Source organism: Haliaeetus albicilla, chromosome 1, assembly GCF_947461875.1.
Source record: "Haliaeetus albicilla chromosome 1, bHalAlb1.1, whole genome shotgun sequence".
In the NCBI taxonomy this organism is placed as follows: Eukaryota; Metazoa; Chordata; class Aves; order Accipitriformes; family Accipitridae; genus Haliaeetus; species Haliaeetus albicilla.
The window spans coordinates 16,079,689-16,098,884 of NC_091483.1; the positions used below are offsets into that span (position 1 = coordinate 16,079,689).

The following is a 19,196-nucleotide window of genomic DNA, read 5'->3' on the forward strand; positions in this document are numbered from 1 at the left end:
TTTAAGACTGAGCAGAGAAAGTGCTACGGTGAAACAAACCAGCGAGTCTATACTCTATTACTCTGTTTCAAAGAAAAATGCAAGAAACCCTGTAACATACCATTAACAAGCTGCATGCCAAAATGGGGGGGGGGGTGTAAGCCCAGTCAGCTGGTGAGGGACTTCTATGACATTAGGTATGAGTGCTTATTTTTCTTAAACATTATTTTTACCCTATCTAATATTACTTTGAATAGCCCCATTGTGCATAGAAATATCTTTTTAAAATCCTACTAGAACATGGGCTTCATTGATATCTTAGAAGCCATAAGTTCAACTAGTTAATATTATTTTCTTTAGCTTAATTTTTTCCCTCGATTTTTCTTCTGATATTGAAATGGGAGATAAAGAAGAATGCCCAATTTTCCTTCTCTTTTTTCTGTCACTGTTTTCCACACCCCCATGACAGCCCTTCTTTCTCAGACCACAGATTGTATCCTTGGCTCCACACAGGGGCACCAGTCTAGGATATTAATATTTGACAGGGCGATCAGTGCACAAATTGCTATTCCAGCTATTTGCATATAATTGGGGGTGTAATACTGATGTCAGTATAATGAACAATTTTATTTTCTATTCTATTCTATTCTATCTCATACAATTTTGTTTTGGTTTGTTTGGATTCTAGCTGGACACCTAGCCAAGGTTTCTCTGAGCTTTCCACAAAATTATTAGAATCTTTGTGCTGCAAATTTCAAGCTTAGGAATGTATGGCAGTAGTTGAAATTATTTCCTTGTGAATGAGCAATTTTGTATTTGTCACTAACTAACTTAATTTGCCATGATGCTCCCATTCAATTACTTGTTTAGGTCTCTTGGGAGACCCTGCCATTCTTTTCTAAACCTATTCCTGTGCATTCAAACCCACAGCAGAGACAAAACGTTGTGCCTCTACTGGCAACCTGTAGCCTTGTGATGATCTATCAGTCTCTAGCTGCTGAACTCAGACAGCACGTAAAATAAGTGGTCAGTATGATGACACACGGCTAAATTAAAAAAAAAAAAACAACAAAAAAACCAACATCTAAAAAAGCATTGGAAGTCGTATCAACAATTAGGGCACGCTTAAGTTATAACACTTAAGTTTTTTACACACTTAACACTACAGAAGGAACACTACCATTCCTTCTTTGTTAAGGAAGATAATGCTTTGCTTTTGTAAATAAAAAAGGCTATTGGACATCCAAAATATTTTGTAGAGACCAACAGAAAAAATTGCATCACGTAAAACTTGACACCAAGAAGCCCAACAAAAAAACAGTATCAGAAATATTTTAAGTCAGCTGAACTAGAATTTCCTTCATGCATACATTTCACAGAATCACCCACGGAATGGCTGAGGCTGGCAGGGACCTCTGGAGGGCATCTGGTCCAACCCCCCTGCTCAAGCAGGGACACCTACAGCCAGTTGGCCAGGACCGTGTCCAGACAGCTTCTGAATATCTCCAAGGATGGAGACTCCACAGCCTCTCTGGGCAACCTGTGCCTGTGCTCGGTCATCCTCATAGTGAAAAAGTCTTTCCTGACATTCAGACGCTTAAATAAGCATCTGGAATGCATAATCCAAATATGATTTCACAAAAATATGGAAATACAAAATCTGCAATGTCAAACTGAATTCATAGACAGAGGTAATACTTGCGCAAAATTATTACGCATGTCATAATGTGCGACATAAAGCTTGCTGTTCAGATTACTCTTCCCAGCATACAACTGGAGATATAAATCAGCTAGAAAAGCAAAAAGACACCATCAGATTCTGGACTGAATTATATGACTATGCGCTCTCTAAAGAAAAGCCACAAAAGCAGTAGAATTTAGCATTTCTAATAATGATATTATCTAGAGATACATGCTGCCTGCGATAAACTCTTCAGTAAGCTGGTCTTGCCACATACAAGCTTCAAGAATTCTCAAGGACTATTATTTAATCTTGTAGAAGATCTCTGAAGGCAGTTACATGAAAGAATAGCAAATCACACTGTATTCTTCTGTAATGTAACATATAATCTCTATGTTTATTGGTGTTTTTGAGAAAAAAAGCAATCCCCTTAGAACACAGATTTCTCCCACTGATAATACTATAAAAGAGAATCTGGCCTTTAATGAAAAAACCCAAGTTTTTCTCCTTAACACTGACTTTTAACTATCCGCTTGGTTGGTATATTTTTATTCAGGCCTTTAGTCCCTGAAGAATGCAAGAGAACAGCTCAGTCGGCACAGATACTGACATCTGAATGCTCAAGGCATTGTCGGAATGGGCACTGCACTCCCACAGGAAAATGCTGCTGTAATCAAGGCTGGGAAGGAGAGTTCTGCAGAACTGGTTTGTATATAGATTCATAGCAACAAGTGAAAAAAGCAGTGACATGTCATAATTTGCTTTTAATTATTTGCTGAGAGAAACTTTCAATATATGTCATTGACCATCAGTTCTAAGACAACATTAAAGAAATACTGACCTCATGAGTTGTAGGAGATCAGTAAGTCTTTAGATGAGTGCAACAGCTAAAACATCTAATGCAACATGAACCATTACAGAATGCAATTAATAGCATAAGTATGACAGACAACAGAATTCTTATTTTTTCACCAAGATTGTAAAATGAAAGGAAATGCAATCAATACATGTTCTGTGTTTGGACATTCAGCTTCCACCTGCAGTATTATCACTGTCAGTGTCAAATAGGAGTACCTTGACAGGAAAGATGATCAATCAGACCTGCAGGTCACTATTGCATATTTTGCACGTTGCTAATTTAGTGTAAATACTTTAGTTTTGGTACATTCTTACTTTTGATCCTACAAAATAAAATGGCTCCAGTTTGCTAAAGAGAATTACATGTACAACTTATCACAAAGCAGCTAATAATCAGAATGTTATTGTAATCCATTATTAACTGCAGTGCTTTTATTAAGTCCTATCTTGTTGCCATAGCATTATCTTCTAAAACTCATTTGAAAAAGTGACTGTGATCAAACTAGATATTTGGTATGCCACCAAAGGGGTGAGCTGAATGAACCTGGAGTGCCACAGCTGTGCTACCACTGTCTCACAGAGGCTGTGGTTATGGCTGAACTGTATAACTCTGGCCTATGCAGATCTTCCAGAGCAAGCCTGGGTACCAGGAGGTGTTATTAGTGCATTAGCACAGCCTTCTGACCGAGCGTATTTTCTCAGCGAGTTTGACCAGCTGCCCATACAAAGAGATAAGGTTAACATAATGGCAGTAGAACTCAAACGAGTAAAAGAATTACAGAGTAAGACAAAGCAAGGACCACACGAAGGACCAGGGATAATTCAGGTTGGAAGGGCACTCAGGAGGGCCCTGCTGAAGCAGCGTCAGCTACAAGGTCCTTATAGCCTGGAGAGTAAATTTCAGGAACCTCCGGGTTTTTGGTGATGAGCAGGAGTGACTTCATTTGGAATGAAATGAAATCACTAATGATATATCTTACTGACAAGACTCATGAGCTGACCATCATACAGCCATGCGACAAAAGCAGGTTGGAGAAATGGATGAGGTAATCTGGCCAAATAGCCCAACTTCAATTGTCCTCACTTGTCAGTCAGAGATTTCCTACATTTAGAGAATGAGGCCCATTCTACAGCCCTTGTCCAAGTGGAACTTAAAGTAAAAAACACCTCCAGTGTGAACATAAATGGGTCTTGAACAATGTTTTGTTTAAAAAATTACAGCTCTATGATAGATAATTTGATAGATGCAATGTACAAGAAAGCTACAGAAAATATGTAGACTAAGGATGTTTCTTCCCTGTATCCAACGCAGCACTTAACAGAGGTGTTCTAAGTTGGACCTCAAGCTACTATTATAGTTTAAATAAGAAAAATTACCATATGAGCCATCAGTTTCCTCCGAGTGTAATTAAGAGACTCATGAATAAAATCAAGAAACCTGTTTTTATATAGTGTATTATAAATCTCTGTAAATGAATTATATAGTTTTATTGTAATAGATAACATAAACAGCAACACGTCTGCAAAAAGGAAGATACATTATATTTATCACAGCGCTGTGACTCTACCCCAGAAGAAAATACTTCCACAACTAAAGTTATTGATTGTTAGCTAACACTGGCTACAATTTAAAACAGCATTTGTATTCAAAAAACTTAAGCAAGCTGATTAACCTCGAACTCTACAGGTAAATAGTCAGGCATCAGAGGGAGAAACCTGGAAACTTAACTAACTGATAAAAGCTGTCCAAAAAATACCCTGGTTCTTTTTTTTCTAAAGGGAATTCAATTTTGTTCCAAGCATAAATGATTCAAGAGCCAAAGGAGTGCATCTCTGTGGGCAATTGTGGTCTTCTCTGTTAAGGAAAGTGTAGTGCAGAACTCTGCATGTACACAGGAGTTTACCTGAGATTTAGTACTTGCTAGCTTGGAGATGGCCAGGTGCTAAAATGTCTCACCAACTTTAGGACTTTTTTGGGTTGCCTGCATAAGCAATGGGATGAGGTAGACCACCACTGTTTAAAGATCTAGATGTGCTGTATGTCTTGTTTTCAAATGATATGACATTTGGAGCCTAAAATCTTTTGAGATGGGTCTTCTATGCACTCCACAATCGAGCATGAACCTAGGAATTGGACATTGTCAAAAATCTGCTATTTGAGTTTCACAGTGTGTCCTAGGTGGCATCCTCTCAGACATACAAAATTACTTCCTCCTCCAATATTCTAAAACTTTAAAAAATGTGGTTTCAAAGCTTCTAATATTTTGTCCTTTCTATTTTGTTTTTATTTTTTGTGCTTTATCATTACAAGTTTTGAAAGTCTTTTAATGAATGTGTACTGTATCTTTTCAGTTTGTGATGTTCTAAACAAATTAGAAAATCATTGTTTTTTTACCCACAGCAAAATGTGACCCAGCCTGTCGACATGGAGGTGTCTGTGTAAGGCCTAATAAATGCTTATGTAAAAAAGGCTATCTCGGCCCCCAGTGTGAACAAGTGGATAGAAACATCCGAAGAGTGACAAGGGCAGGTATTCTTGATCAGATCCTAGACATGACATCCTATTTGCTGGATCTAACCAGCTATATTGTATAGTTTCTGGGACTATTTGGAAACTACACTTTCAATGGGCATTTGTTTTGAATCCTGTCATTTTTAAAAGACTGTTATCCTGCAACAAATACTGGTGATTTGATTTACTTTATTAATTTAAGTATAATATCCACAAATGTGCAGATAAATTCTTTGTATGTGTGTAAATATTTCTGTACGTCTCCACAGACGTACCAATATCCAATACGTGCGCACATACACATGCACGCACTATCACAAATACGGTCTTGCAGCTAGTGGAATTTTTTTTTATATTTATTTCTTCATGAGAAATAGTTTACAAAGTAATTCCACTGTAAACCACATTTTCATCAAAGGACTTCCATGATGTCTTAATGGATTCTTTGACATCCCAGAAATCTCGTGTCTGTACCTATCTGATTATAGCAATAAGAGAGCAATTTTCAAACATCGCTGTATAAACTGCTGGACTTAATAAAATCCAGTTGTAACAGTTTCTAAGGTGAACTGAACTACATCATGAGACAATATTTCAGAACTCCTTAATGCATTCCTGTCTAGGCAATTCATTGTAAGACTGTAACCTTCACCTTCATCAATGTAACTCTATTACAGAATGTTACGCATTTCTTTATCTAGCATAGATGCAAAAATCTGGTTATCGCAGCTTAATATCAAGATTGTTTAAAGTGTTTAATAATTAAATTATATTCACATATTTCAAAACCAGTCATCCTAGAAGGTCTGCTTTTTATCATATATTTTATTTAACGATGGGCACTGGGTTCATGTTACATATTTATATTATTTTATTTTATTTTTATAATATAGACATCACCTAGATGAGACAGCTTTACCATGTCCTGTAAAATACTAAAGTTACATTTTTCACCAACTTAATTGGAAAGACGGGGAAAGAGAAAGCAAACACACTCTTTAATGTGTTGTGGATCTAATCTAGAAATGTATCCTTGTGTCAACTTGTATTCATTTACGACGGATGAAAAAAACAACTGCCAACCAATCATAATAAAATTCCAGCATATGTTAAAAGTGTTCATAAAGTGATTTTCACTGTAACAGGACAGGCCAGATCATACACAAGTAGACTGCTGCCAATTTCACACTGAATGGAACGTCCCCGGACGAGAGCTCACATGAGCGTGTGTGGCTGTGTAAGATGTCACTTGTACAAAACGTATAACGATTCTCGCCAAATGTGGTTCTAAATGTAAATGGTCCTTGAAGAGCTAACGTAAAATTGAGTCTTTGTAAATGTATCAATAAATATGGTGTACATGCTATAGTCAGGTTTTCTAAAGTATTAATAGTCTAAATAGATCTTTCTTCAGAACTGGTGCCCTCTTATCTTCAGTTCTACGGCGTTATTGGCAGTTTCTTTGCTCACTACTTACCGACTATCAGATTTCCTTTGCACTACCTGGCTTTTATAAAACCTTGCCTATGAAAAGAAAGCAGAGTAGCCACAGTGTGCACATCCTATGGTTCTTATAAGTAGCTGTTCATGCGTCAACGATTTACAACACTTTAGGCAATAAGATCTAAAAGACTTTAGCCATATTACTCTCCAGTAGCAAAATTACCTCTCCAGGGCAATGACATGCAATGAATTTTCCTTTATAGAAAGTTGTCAGTCTTCAGTTAGTAAGTATTAAATCTGAAAGTACAGCTTGACTGATACTTGCATTTCTCTGTCTTACACATTCCAGCTCAGAGGAACAGAAAATTACATTTGCCTTCCATATATGTTTGCCTGGGTTTCGAGTGACCTCATGCCAAATGGAAGTTGGTTGAGAAATCTTGGTTAAGTGCTCAGCGAACAATGGTCTGCATTAAAAAGTGCATGCATAATTTTGCACAATGTAGATTCAACTGACAGTCCATTGAAAGACGTCTTGGGATTAAATGAGCATGAAGACCAAATTGCCCTCTCACCCCAGAAAAGGGTGGTCCCTTATAGTCACACGAACACTTCATTGGCTAAGCAGTGTGACCAATCTTAAAATGAACCCTGCAGTAGCATCTGTAGGTTAATAGCAGCTCTTTGTCTCCGCTGCTTTCTGCCTTTAGTCTTTTCCCTGAATTCCATCACAAAAAGTTTTACAATTAAAAAATGTCCTGACAACCATTTTTGTAAATTGACCTTAGCATCTAATCTTTCCTTATTCAACGTGGGTGACAAAAATGTGAACTTCTCATGAATGAGCCAGCTGTCTAAATCTGTCAAATAGTGCAGTTTTATTACACTCTTCATAATCGGCAAAGCAAGAAAGTCGCTGAAGTATTTTAGCAACATTTAAATATCTGACAGAGATAATATCTTTAACGCTTTCTTTAATGAAATGTATTTAAAAATAAACCCAACTTAACTCCACTGTGACGCATTATTTTCAACAACCAGCTGGGGAGATGTGACAGTTCTTTTCTCACTGCTTAGTTCCTGGAGACTTAACAAATACCACAGATGGTACCTAAATTGAAGATCCACAGTAATATATATATGCCATAGTCATGTAGAGAAGGGATAACAATGATCTTAGAGTTTTGATCTTAATAATAAAGACAATTTAGTTTACTAGTGAAATCAGAAAATAAAACTCCAGTAAAAGCTAAGAATTAAATTCAGGCCTCATTCAAATTATGGCAAAAAACTCACATCAGCTGTGCTGCACCCAGAAAATCACTTTCAAAATTTAAGCAAAATACTTCAGTTTATTTTTATTAAAAAAAAACAACTTCTGTTTGAGTCATTCCATCAAAACTTCAGCACTAAGAAGTAATCTAAGTGAAGATTAGAGGGAGAGGGGAGATAGTTTGTGGAAAGTGTTTTGCTTCATTTTTAAATCATCTTTTATATCTTGTGAAAGCAAGCATCTGCATTAAGCCCACATGGGTACATAGGAAGTCCCAGTGGAAAAGTATTCTCAAAAAAAAAAGACAAAAAATCCTAGCTGCTTATTTATCAAAAGAAATTATACTATTAAAAAGAGTGAGTAAACCCCAGGCCTAGCCACCCAAGATGCTAATATAAAAAGGGCAACTGCAGTAATTGCCCTGAGAATTGGCATACAAAAAAAAAAGGGGGGGGGGGGGGGGTCTGTAGAAAGCCCGTTGCCAGTTAGGTCATTCTGCAGCCATTCTCACACAACCTCCGAGAGTGTCCCAGAATAAAACTGAGCTTATAAATGAAACTAGATAAATGAGGCAATTAGATAAGGGCCTCCAGAAGGGATTTTATGTATGTGTTCAAGTTGTCTCTGTCTCTGTCTCTCTCTCCTAATCTTTTATTCCATTCATTTCTTCCTTTATTCGGAGATACTGCCTCTCTGTTCCCAACACATTGTACATTTCAAGCATTCTTTGAGGCTTTTTACTGTTAAAAGACAGCAAACATACCTGTTGCAAGAAACATAACTCTGTTCCTAAAGTCTGCTAGTTTTCAACCCTCATTTTATTACTTTGGGACAGAAAACCTTCATCTTTCTCTTTTTAAATGCCACTGATGAGAAAGAAGGCGTATTATTGGAATTTAGGAGAAACGCCTTTACTCCATAGATAGGTAGGGAGACGAAAAGATGTTATGTAAAATCAGCTCCAAATTGTTTCACTCCATTTCAGAAAAACAGTAAACTCATTTTTCTAATGCGTCCAATAGGAAATATTAACTTAACTTAAACCCTCCCCCTCAAGGAAATAAATTTCTTCCGTTAACAGTCAGGGACAGAGATGCCAAACCCTTTGTACCTTTAAATCCTCACAGGTTGTTCTACTTCATGCAAACTGTAAGTCAGGTATAAATAAGAGTATAAATTCTATATCACCAACATGACACCTCTGTTTATCTCCTTCTTTCTTTCACTTCTCCACATTTTGACTTTGCAGCTCCTTCCTTTCTAGAACCACAGCAAACGTCAATAATCCCTGGTTGCTGCAGGTGATGCTTATTATTTTTGAAACTGCCTAATAGACGTGTGCATCAAAGAGGCTTCCCAGCAGGCAAAGATTTTTATCTTTTGATCATTCCACAGAACTTTGTTATTTTATAGTGACTTCTAATACTGCATCTTAGCTGGACATTTACAGTTCAGGAGTACCAGCCTTAAGCAGCTCAGACTGAAGCTGGAGGAAGGGAGAAAGCACTTGGTCACTGTACAGTCACTGTGCTTATCAGAAAGTTACTGATTTCAATGCATTAATCAGACACCTCAAGTGAAAAGCAGAACAATATTCCCGGGATGACGAAACGCTGCTTTTCAGTGTATACTTTCTCTAATTTGGGGTTAGAAAAGGCGACCTTTTCAGGTACAAAGATGCAAAATGGAGATTCTGAAAACACTTACGAACAAGTAACTTTTCACAGGTGTAAAGCCCCACTAAGGTGAAAATCAATATTTGTACACGTAATTCTACTTGCATTAAATGAAATAGGCATTTATAAGATTGGGCCTGCATGGAAAAAACAACTCCGAGGATATCCTGCTCTGCTTATTTTTCCTTAATTATGTAAATCCTTTAAAAGGCATTAATGCATTTTAATTTACTATCCTTTAATGTAACTGTGTATCAGTTTAATTAGGAATGATACCATTTTGATCTTCTGTCCAACTGAAAAGGTGATCTGTCTCTCAGAAAAAAAAGGAGTCATGAAGTAAATAAAAACTAATTTTTCCCATTTTGCAATATTAAAAATTGACCAATTTTTTATTTTTGTCACTTAAAAAAATTAACTAAGAATCTCACCAAAAAGGCAATCAACCCTTTAAATTTATTCTAATCCAAATTTGCAGAAAATGTGTACCAAATAATCTGGGTTCTGGCTACAAAAAACTCATAAATATTTCCATAAGTAGTTTCAGAGCAAAATGTTGTGGAAACATTGAAAAAAAACATTAGGACCATTTTGCTAAAATGTTCGTTGTTTTCAACGGCAGAGTAATTCAGTGAAGCAAGACACATGTACTTTTTAGGATATAGGTGTGAAACAGCAGAAGCCACCTGAAAGCTTAGTACAGGATTACTTTAATCTTTGAGGGCCTGACTCAAAGTCCATTGATGTCAACCGAAAATCTCCTATTGACTTCATTAGTTATAGGATTAAGTCCTTAAAAGATATCCACTTAGCTGGCAGAAGATCTTACCTTCAGACATCAGTGTACACATGACCCCTCTGTGTCTGCGTCTGCAGTCATTAAACACACCAAGGTTTTCTGGAATAAGACTGCAGATTCAGCCCTGTGCAAAGCCATACGGAGCATATCCTACTTCAAGATGTACGGAGCGTATCCGATCCTCTTGGGTTTCCTTATAGGCATCGCCAACAGTTACACAAGGGGTCTATTAAATCTGCCAGGCTTCTTGATGCTTCTTTGAAAATGTTGAGCATTAGCTCACATTTTTTCTCTTTCACACATACATGCTTATTTCAAATACGTAAGCATATGCCACTAAGCAGGAAAGTAATTAAAATACCAAGTCAGTGGCCCCGTTTTATGAAATAGCCATAGTAAGACAGGGCCCAGAGTTGCCCCCACAGATGCTCACAAACATCTACAGAAGAGTTCCCTCGACTGTTTTGAGTCCAGTATTACAAAGGCTGATTTCAGCAGCCTTAGGCACATTTTCAAGACCTTCTTCCTGTATTTAATAGGGATGGTGTAATATTTCAATCAAGACTATATCCTAATCCAAAAAAAATGTTGTTGTCACCCTTACTAATAAGACTAGTACGACCGAAAGCGATGAGACTCCTTAGTACTGAAATGACAGGCGTAAGCGATTTTGGGGAGGGACATGAGCAGGCATTCTACAGATGCGTGCTAGGCAAAGGGATAGCCGCTTGCCTTGGTGCTCATTGATTTCAGTTACAACTCTGCACACAGCATTTATCGTGCTATAAAATGCACAACGCCCAAACAATCTTAGCACAGCAATTAATTCTGTATAGCTTTACACTGGGCAGACTGACGAATCAGAGAGTATTACTAACGCCTTATCTGGGAAAAGAGAAACATTACTATTTTATAGCACTGTACAAGTGGTTCAACTGACACATCAACCTTTTTCCTTCAGTTCACTCATAAGTTATTAATAATTACTACTTTGGTCTTTATATTAGCAAAGGATTATCATGTAGTCCCATAACCCAAAGAAAACTCCCATAGGCTTCCATAGGAAATTTTTCTTCACGTTACACTGTACAGTTTGATTTGAAAGCCAAGTGACACACCTGCTTACCAGAGCTCTCAGTACTGAAAATATATCATTCTAGTGGTCATTTCATGCTATAGGAATTCACAAAAAAATAATATTCTGTGTTATATACGTTTAATGTGTGTCTTTACCTATTGCCTACTGTACACACACTGGCTTCCACAATCAAAAATGTCAGAAATTATTGCTAAGAATATGCACGAACAGCAAGCTGCATTATTGGAGAAGAGTTTTATTTCTACTGATAAAAAACAACTTTCCATCTGTTATAAGTGATCAATAGGGTCCCATGTATCATATAGTTAAGTTCCTTTTAGAGTCTATGAGATTTTCCTATTTATCTTCATTTTGCAATGAAAACAAAAGTGAAAAAATATTTAAATGAAAAATTGCTTAAATTCCCAGGAAATTTCAGAAAGAAGGTGCCAGCTAAAGTATGTGAATACACACCGTGGCTGTGTTCACAATATTCTTGGGTGGGAAGGAGGCAGAGAGAGGTGGCTGTTTTGGAGGGGTGTTTTTAATCTAGGATGCGTTTCACTGTAGGATGAAAAGGCGATTTGCATCTCAAGGTAGTAACAAACAAATCCCATTTTCTGAATGTTCCTAGGAGGTGCGGCTAAAAGGAAAATGTTCTAGGCAGAGTTAAAACTGGTGCGCAGAATGAACTTGATTCATACCAAGATATAGTGCGACCAGAAACCATCTGGTATTAAGTCACCAGATGTATCTTGTAGTGATCTCCATTAATACCAGAAGCAGTAACCCTACCCTGTGAATTACCCAGAAATGCTATTAGCTGTCCCCCACAAAATATACTGCAGAATTAAAACTTCAATTCTCTTTTGAGAACAATTAGATTTTAATGGGAGCCAAGCAGAAAAGGAAAAGGAAATAAGAAAATTCTGTCACTTGAGAACATTACTGTTGTGATATTCCTCTGTTCAATTAGTTTTATTTTATAGTAGCTGTCAGGTACTGTATGTACATTTGAAATGTGGGAAAATAGCTTAGAAAATATCATTCAAACTATGTTTAAGTATCTTCTATAAACTGTATTATACTACTAAGCATATACAGGCACCAATCTAGCAGAGCACTGGAGCACACAAGTAATTTTAAGCATATGAGTCTCCCTGAAGTCATGTGCTTAACATTATTAATATAATTAAGTGCTTTCTTGGTTTGAGACCTTACAAGTCTTTGCAGGTCTACCTACGTAGACTACATATGCTATATGTGTATTTCTTTTTAGGGAGATAGCATGGCTGAAGCTCACAACAAGAGAATTCAGTTACTGTCTGTCACAAATTCTATATAACCTGAAGTAATTGCATCGTTGTGCCTCCACTTTCCATCTGAAAATTAGTGAAATCAATCCTTGTAAAGCGCTTTGAGCTCTTCAAATGAAAAGTGCTATAAAAAGTACAAATTATTATTATATTATTGAACACCATGTATGTATACACACTATTATGTAATATATAATATATGTATAATGCATATAAATTCTAACAAATGTATTTGTGTAATATCTGAGAAATGGAACAGTTGTATCTGGAAGTGATAAATGCATAGAGTTGGATTTATTGTTAATCTGTGGATTTAATGATTTTTCTAGACAAAAGGATGTTTAAGTGTATAATTGCTTTTCTTAATTTAATATATTTATGTAAATGCATGCCTGAAGTTCTGGATAGATAGTTATTCTGTGTCCCTTAAGCTAATAAAATATATTAAACTTTATCTTACTATATAAGGTACACCTGCTGCTTTAAATTTTTTTGGTTTTAATATTTTTGTTATGACTAAATGCATAATTTAAAATTCATGAAATTTTAATTTTAATCAGCTCTTTGATCTTTGCAGTAAAAGCAAAACGCCAGCATTTTATATATTCTTTGAAATGTACACTAGTTTTATTTATATAAATTCTAAGATGCTTTCATAAAATGTGACTGAACACTGCTATTATTTTTGGAATGGGAAGTTTGGAATGGGGTTTCCCGTTTGCTTCTGCATAAATGAGAGTGAAAATTAAGACCTCCATATGGAAAAGATACCTGTTTCATTGCAAGCAATATGTGAATGCACCTACAGCTTGAACAAGGGGATTTCATGTACAGGCTTTTCAAGTATAGATATCTTGGAGAAATAGTTCAGTAACGATGGGAGAAAAGTTGGGGGTCATTTCTTTGTTTTGTTTATTTAATATCTTCAGAGAAGCATGTCATCAAATCAATGTATGTTAAATTCAGATGTACCATTTCCAGTGATTTAAAGAAGGGCCATAAAAAATGGATGCACTGTAGAATTCTTTCTATTTCACCCATCTTAAGTAACAGGTTCTGTTCCACTGAAATCAATACCTAAGCATATATATGGGAGCAGTGCCAACTCAATATATCAACTCACTATATTTTTTGATGCAAAAGAACGTTTAATCACAACACTTAAACGCAAACTACACTGCCAGCTTACATCTGTGAGAGTGAAAACCAGTTTGGAGGGGGAGCACTAAAGAGCCAAGAGCTTCTTCACACACTAAGTTTACCTTAACGGGTTTGAAATGCTGTTGAATTAGTCTTACACGTTTCACTTACCTCAACTGTTTAGGCCATCCTGCGTTTTATTTTTTAGACTAAAGAATGAAGCATTACTGACACTATGATATTGATGCAATCTCTACATTTCAGATCTAAGCCAAAATAATCTTGAAATTTTCATGAAATTGTTTTTCCATTTTTCAGCTAGTTATACCATTAGTGATATGGGCTAGTGGCCAGCCAGAGAACTAGGATCCAAGGAAAATTTGAACTTCACCCAAATTTGAGGATATTTGAAAACTGTATTTTACTTCAGCTTTTCAATGAACAAATATAGCAGTTGCAGCAATGTTCTTTTAAATACATTTACTTAAAAATTTTCTTCATTTGAAGAAGGGCTCAGAACAAGGAAACAGCTAAAAGATAGCAAATAAAAAAGAATGAAGAAGTCAATGAGGATGGTTTTAATTTTTTAGTGGGACCTATATATTCATGTAGAAAGTCAAAGAATTCTGTGAGGTACAGTACATAATTACAATAAATACAGTGCAGCATGTAGTTCTGGTGACATCATGAGTCATTGAGTTTGTTCTTGTAATTTATTAAGACATTATGAAAACCCACTGACATATTTATAAGCCTTGGAATTAACAGCTACCTTTCATTTCTTTTACAACACGCAAGACATGAATTTTACTTAAAGAATTATATACACTCAGCTGTGTACAGCAAGACTGTAATTCTATCTAGAGCTTCTGATGGCCTGGGGGGCCAAATTCTGCTCTGCCTTTAGATGAATCAGAGGAGGTATTCTTGGGCTCTTGAATGAGGCTTGTGTGGTTTGTCAAAGTCATCGGAACTTTCAAAAGGAATTCAAAGCCTAAATGCACAATTCTGGAGCATTTCATTTTAGTAATATAGTTACTAATAATATCTTAGCTTTAGTATTTAATCACTATTCCCAAAATACATACTTTGAATAAGCTTCTGTCCTTTTATTGCCTTCTCTTTACTTCCACGTACAGCTCTGTTCTTTAAGTCTTTTGTTCTTTATTTGTTTTCTTATAGAGATGCTGCTTCTCCATTCTATTGCGCTAAATTTACTACATATTTACAAGTTTTTAACAGGATTGATTATGGCACAAATGCTTTTTTTTTCTGTTTTATTTTAACAAAAACACTAAGTAAGGGATCAGCCCCTGGTTTAACTCTAAATTAAAAATGCACCACAAATAAGTAGGGTAGAACCTTTAAAATGCCAAAGAATCATTTCGGTCTATGTGGTTGCATTTATTTATTTTGGGGGAAGGGTTGGTTTGAGTCATATTTGATGACATGTCTACAGATGACATACATCTCTGGCAGAATTGGGCAAAGTGGGACATAGCTTTGGTTTTGTAAAACCTCACTGAACGGTGGCTTTCTTATTTGCTTGGTTTGGGGTGGTTTCGGGGGGGGGATTTTTTTTTTTTTTTTTTTTTTATTTTCTTTTCTTTTATTTTTATTTTTTTGTCTTTCAAAGCTAGGACCATTCCTGGATTTTGTCTGAATTCCAAAATCCTGGGCTGAAACAGTTGAATGAATGGCTTTTATACTGGTTTGACATTCAATATTTAAAATTTGTCATTTCTTACTTAGGCTAATGCCAATATCGCAGCCTTCTTCAACTGTTGCTTGTCTTACAAAAGTACAAATTCACTGATATCAGTGCTGTCAGGAGGTGAATCAAGTTACGTTAAGTAGTTGCTTTTCCTTCTCACTCATTTTATATCACTCTAAATACATTACATTCAGAAGTGTTTGTCATATCATTCCACAATGAAACCAGTGTCGTCATACTAGCAGAGTTTGCTCCAGTTACACACATTGTTCTACATGTTTCACCTTTCAGTATGTACGTTTGATTACTCAGAGACGGATTGACTGAGGGAGGGAATGTAGGAGTTGTATGCTGGTCCTCCATTAGATCAAGTGGTATGTCCTCCCTTCTATATTAGAAAATTGAAATTTGGTGATATATGTGCAAGCTATTTCTACTTCAGGGAAGGGGAACATATGTGTGAATCAAAGGGCTGCATTTGTTTCAGGAGATTTATACAGAAGAGATCCAAACTCTACAAAGTCTCATGCAGTGGAATTAGAGCTTTCCTGGTCAGATGAATAGAACAGGTGCAGGTCTAGCTTTCAGGTCTTTAAACTACACCAGCCCAAATAAATTACAGCTATGGAGCATGTTTAGCAATTCCAAGCAAACATTAGAAATGCAATGCCCATGGTACAGATAAAGTGCTTATGAAAAAGGTGGACGCAACATCTGTACTGGCACGGAACGCCTGTTCTAAAGTAATAGCTGCAAAATTCCTCCTATAAAACATACGACTGTTAGTACAGCTGCAGCCTTTAATAGCTATTGAATTTCTTGATCAGGGAGGCAGATCCAGAGCAAGGGAAATGGACAAGTGAAACTATAAACTGCTATTTTACACCTATGAATGTAATATCAAATAAATGTGGTCGATCTCACTTTTATTTTTTTAAGAAATTCATCCCTAGAGAGCCTCATGCTAGATCTTACCTAGCAAGCCATCAGAAGGCACTTATGTCAGCCTAACCCTGAGGTTTCCAAGGTGCATAACCGTACAGTCTACATATACCTGGTGCTTATTATATATCTGTACCAGAAACCTGCAGCTACGCACACATGCGTAATACCTCATGCATCATTTGTGCACTTATTCACAGCTATTTGGTTCTAGATCAATGCAAACAAGGAATAAAAAGGTACACAATGGATTAGGTAGTTTTTAAGATGGTTATGCAAGAGAAAAACCATAGCGAAGTGACTGAGATGCACAGAGACTTGAATATAGGCAACAGGCTGCAACCAGCAAACACATTACCATGTTAGCTTATTAAAATTATTCTAAAGAATACAGCTGTCTGACATTTTGAGGGGTTTACTTATTTAAATACCTTAGTAGTAAGATAAATTTGTGACTAAGAGGTCCCCTGTGATTTACTAGAATCATATTTACTTTGCATTTTTAATTACAGCTTTTTGTTTATGATGGAACTTCTATGGAATTATCAGATTTTCAGTATGCAGATAAACTGTCATTTTAATATTTTCTAAACTTACTATTGTCTTGCAAATTCTTCACTTCTTTTATTAGCATGGAAATAAAATACATAATACTAAGATAGCAGTGAATGCTGGGACTGCAGATTGACCTTGTATGGAATTCACCCGAAATTGCCCCAGATGGAACACTCCTAATATCTTACTTTTAAGGTCTGTCACACACAGATTGGACTGGGGTTTTTTGTTTTGTTTTGGAACACTTTTTCTTCCAGAAGATAGCAGGTTTCAGACTGCATGCTGTTGATGTCTACCCAAAGTGTGTCCCAAGCACGTAAACCCTTCTGAGTCCCAAACAGCAATCCCAGCTACCCAATTTCCAGTACTGTTTAAATTTCCTGGCACCTGAACTCACTACGTACCTTTTAATCTGGCTAGAAATTTTTCTGGCTGGCATACATCCTCAGAAGTACCCAAACAATATGGAGATAGATATTTATCTCCTTCTAAAAGCAATCCAGGATAAGACATGCAACTGCCAAAGCTTGCTTGAGACCTTGGAGAATCCTGAAAAGTTAGTCATAGTCAGCACCTCAATTAACTTCATGGGTGGTGGTGCCAGTTTAATAATAAGAACACTACTACAATTCAGAAAGAGGTAGATCTAACTCTTCTGGTTACTTCCCAAGAAATTGCTTTGACTGCAGTCCTTCTGGTTGAATCTGAGCTGCGGTGCAGCCAGAAATGATAAAAATCAGTGGGTCAAAAGAAGAGAGAGAATGGAGTCAGAATCTTCTGGCCTAGAAAGCTTATTTGAAAGTGGAAAGGCCCACTAAATTAGTTCTGCTTCACGGTTTAGTTATGCACACTCCAGGAAGCAGGACCCAGTGCCTCAGTTCGTCCTCCTTCCAGGTGAGTCAAACTCCCTTTTCTGCCTCTCTGCTCTGCTTTTCCAACTGGTCTGTTTTCAACAGGCGGCACTGAGAATGCCTCTTCTGCACTTCTTCACTTACTCCTCACTGTGGCAGAGCATCTCTGAAATCTCCAAGAAGTTTTGTGAAAGAATTTAGGGGCAAGACCCAAAGTGTTTGTTTATAGGGAATAATCAGGGATTTTTTCATTATTAATCTTCTACAAATGATAAAAGCCCCAGTCCATACCACAGGCATAGATTTACAAGGAAGAGAAGACTAAACAGAAAAAGCAAAAAGCCACCACACGAACTGGTAAGAAAACAGCCCCCACATAAAAACTACCACCTGAGAGCTAGACGTTCTTTCTTTTGTTTTTCAAAATCCACCTGCCAAAAAATAACACAGAGTAAATCCAGATCTGTTGATGTCCGTAGGAGCTCTGCCTGTGATTTCAGTGGTGCCAACGTAGCAAACCACAGAGAGATTAAAATCTGATGAAGGTCAACAGAGTCTTTAGGAAGGCAAGTTCAGATGGCAGTGGGCTTCAGTGGAGCATGTGGCTATCATTGTGAGTTTTCAGCTTCAGCTCCCCGACAAATGAACACCCCTACAAAAAGCTCAAAACGAAAGATTTGTTCAGATTACAGCACTGAGACATTAACAAATCCCACAAGATTAAATTAATCCTTTCATGCTTCTTTTGAACAGATAACAGAAAGTGCTGAAGTGTTTTCTATCTTATAAAAGGAAATGAAAGCGAAGACATGCCTTTGCTGAAGTTTTTAATGACTACTGAGTTGTACAGAGAAGATAGCTTTAAACCAGTCTGAGTATGAGCAGCAGTCTAGTAGTGGCATCAGGAAGTGTAGGGAAAAAAAGAAACATCTCAGGTAAGCCTGTGAAGCTCTGCATGACTATTTTTAACTGTGACCAGTCTCCTAAAGTGCTTACGGACACCTCCCTCATTCAGAAATTTATGCTATGTGCTGCAGTCACTATTACCCGCAGTACAGACGTGGCCAAAGAGTCATCTTTAGTATCGTTACTGACTTAAGTAAAACCTTCCACAGATCAGAAAATGATCACTCAAATTAACAGGGATCAATTAACAATTAACATTAATCCTTTTATAAAGAGTAAACCCATGCAAATCAGATTCCTTCCTTTGCCTATTTTGAAAGCTACCTGGCTCAGAAAGAGATTTCCATCAATTATCTGTAATGGGATTATTAGCACATTTTCCCCAGTAAATTTCTCCTCAGAAATTGGTAATGCTGATAAACTTTGCACAACAACTATAAGAGACAAAAGATTTTTGAAAAATGAATGTTCAC

General features: G+C 36.7%; 1 protein-coding gene across 2 annotated transcripts in view; it reads left to right on the forward strand.

Moving 5' to 3' along the window:
- Window positions 1-13,244, forward strand: part of HHIP (hedgehog interacting protein) — an 81,608-nt gene extending 68,364 nt beyond the window's left edge. Inside the window, exons 12-14 of one of the 2 annotated variants that reach the window (XM_069780053.1) lie at window positions 2,217-2,365; window positions 4,920-5,048; window positions 5,924-13,244. In XM_069780053.1, the coding sequence (XP_069636154.1) occupies window positions 2,217-2,365; window positions 4,920-5,048; window positions 5,924-5,934 (289 nt within the window). In that variant the 3' untranslated portion in view covers window positions 5,935-13,244. Of the gene's footprint in view, window positions 1-2,216; window positions 2,366-4,919; window positions 5,819-5,923 lie in introns of those variants that run through there. The other variant, XM_069780043.1, reaches the window with a different exon arrangement.
- The last annotated feature ends 5,952 nt before the right edge of the window (window positions 13,245-19,196 follow it).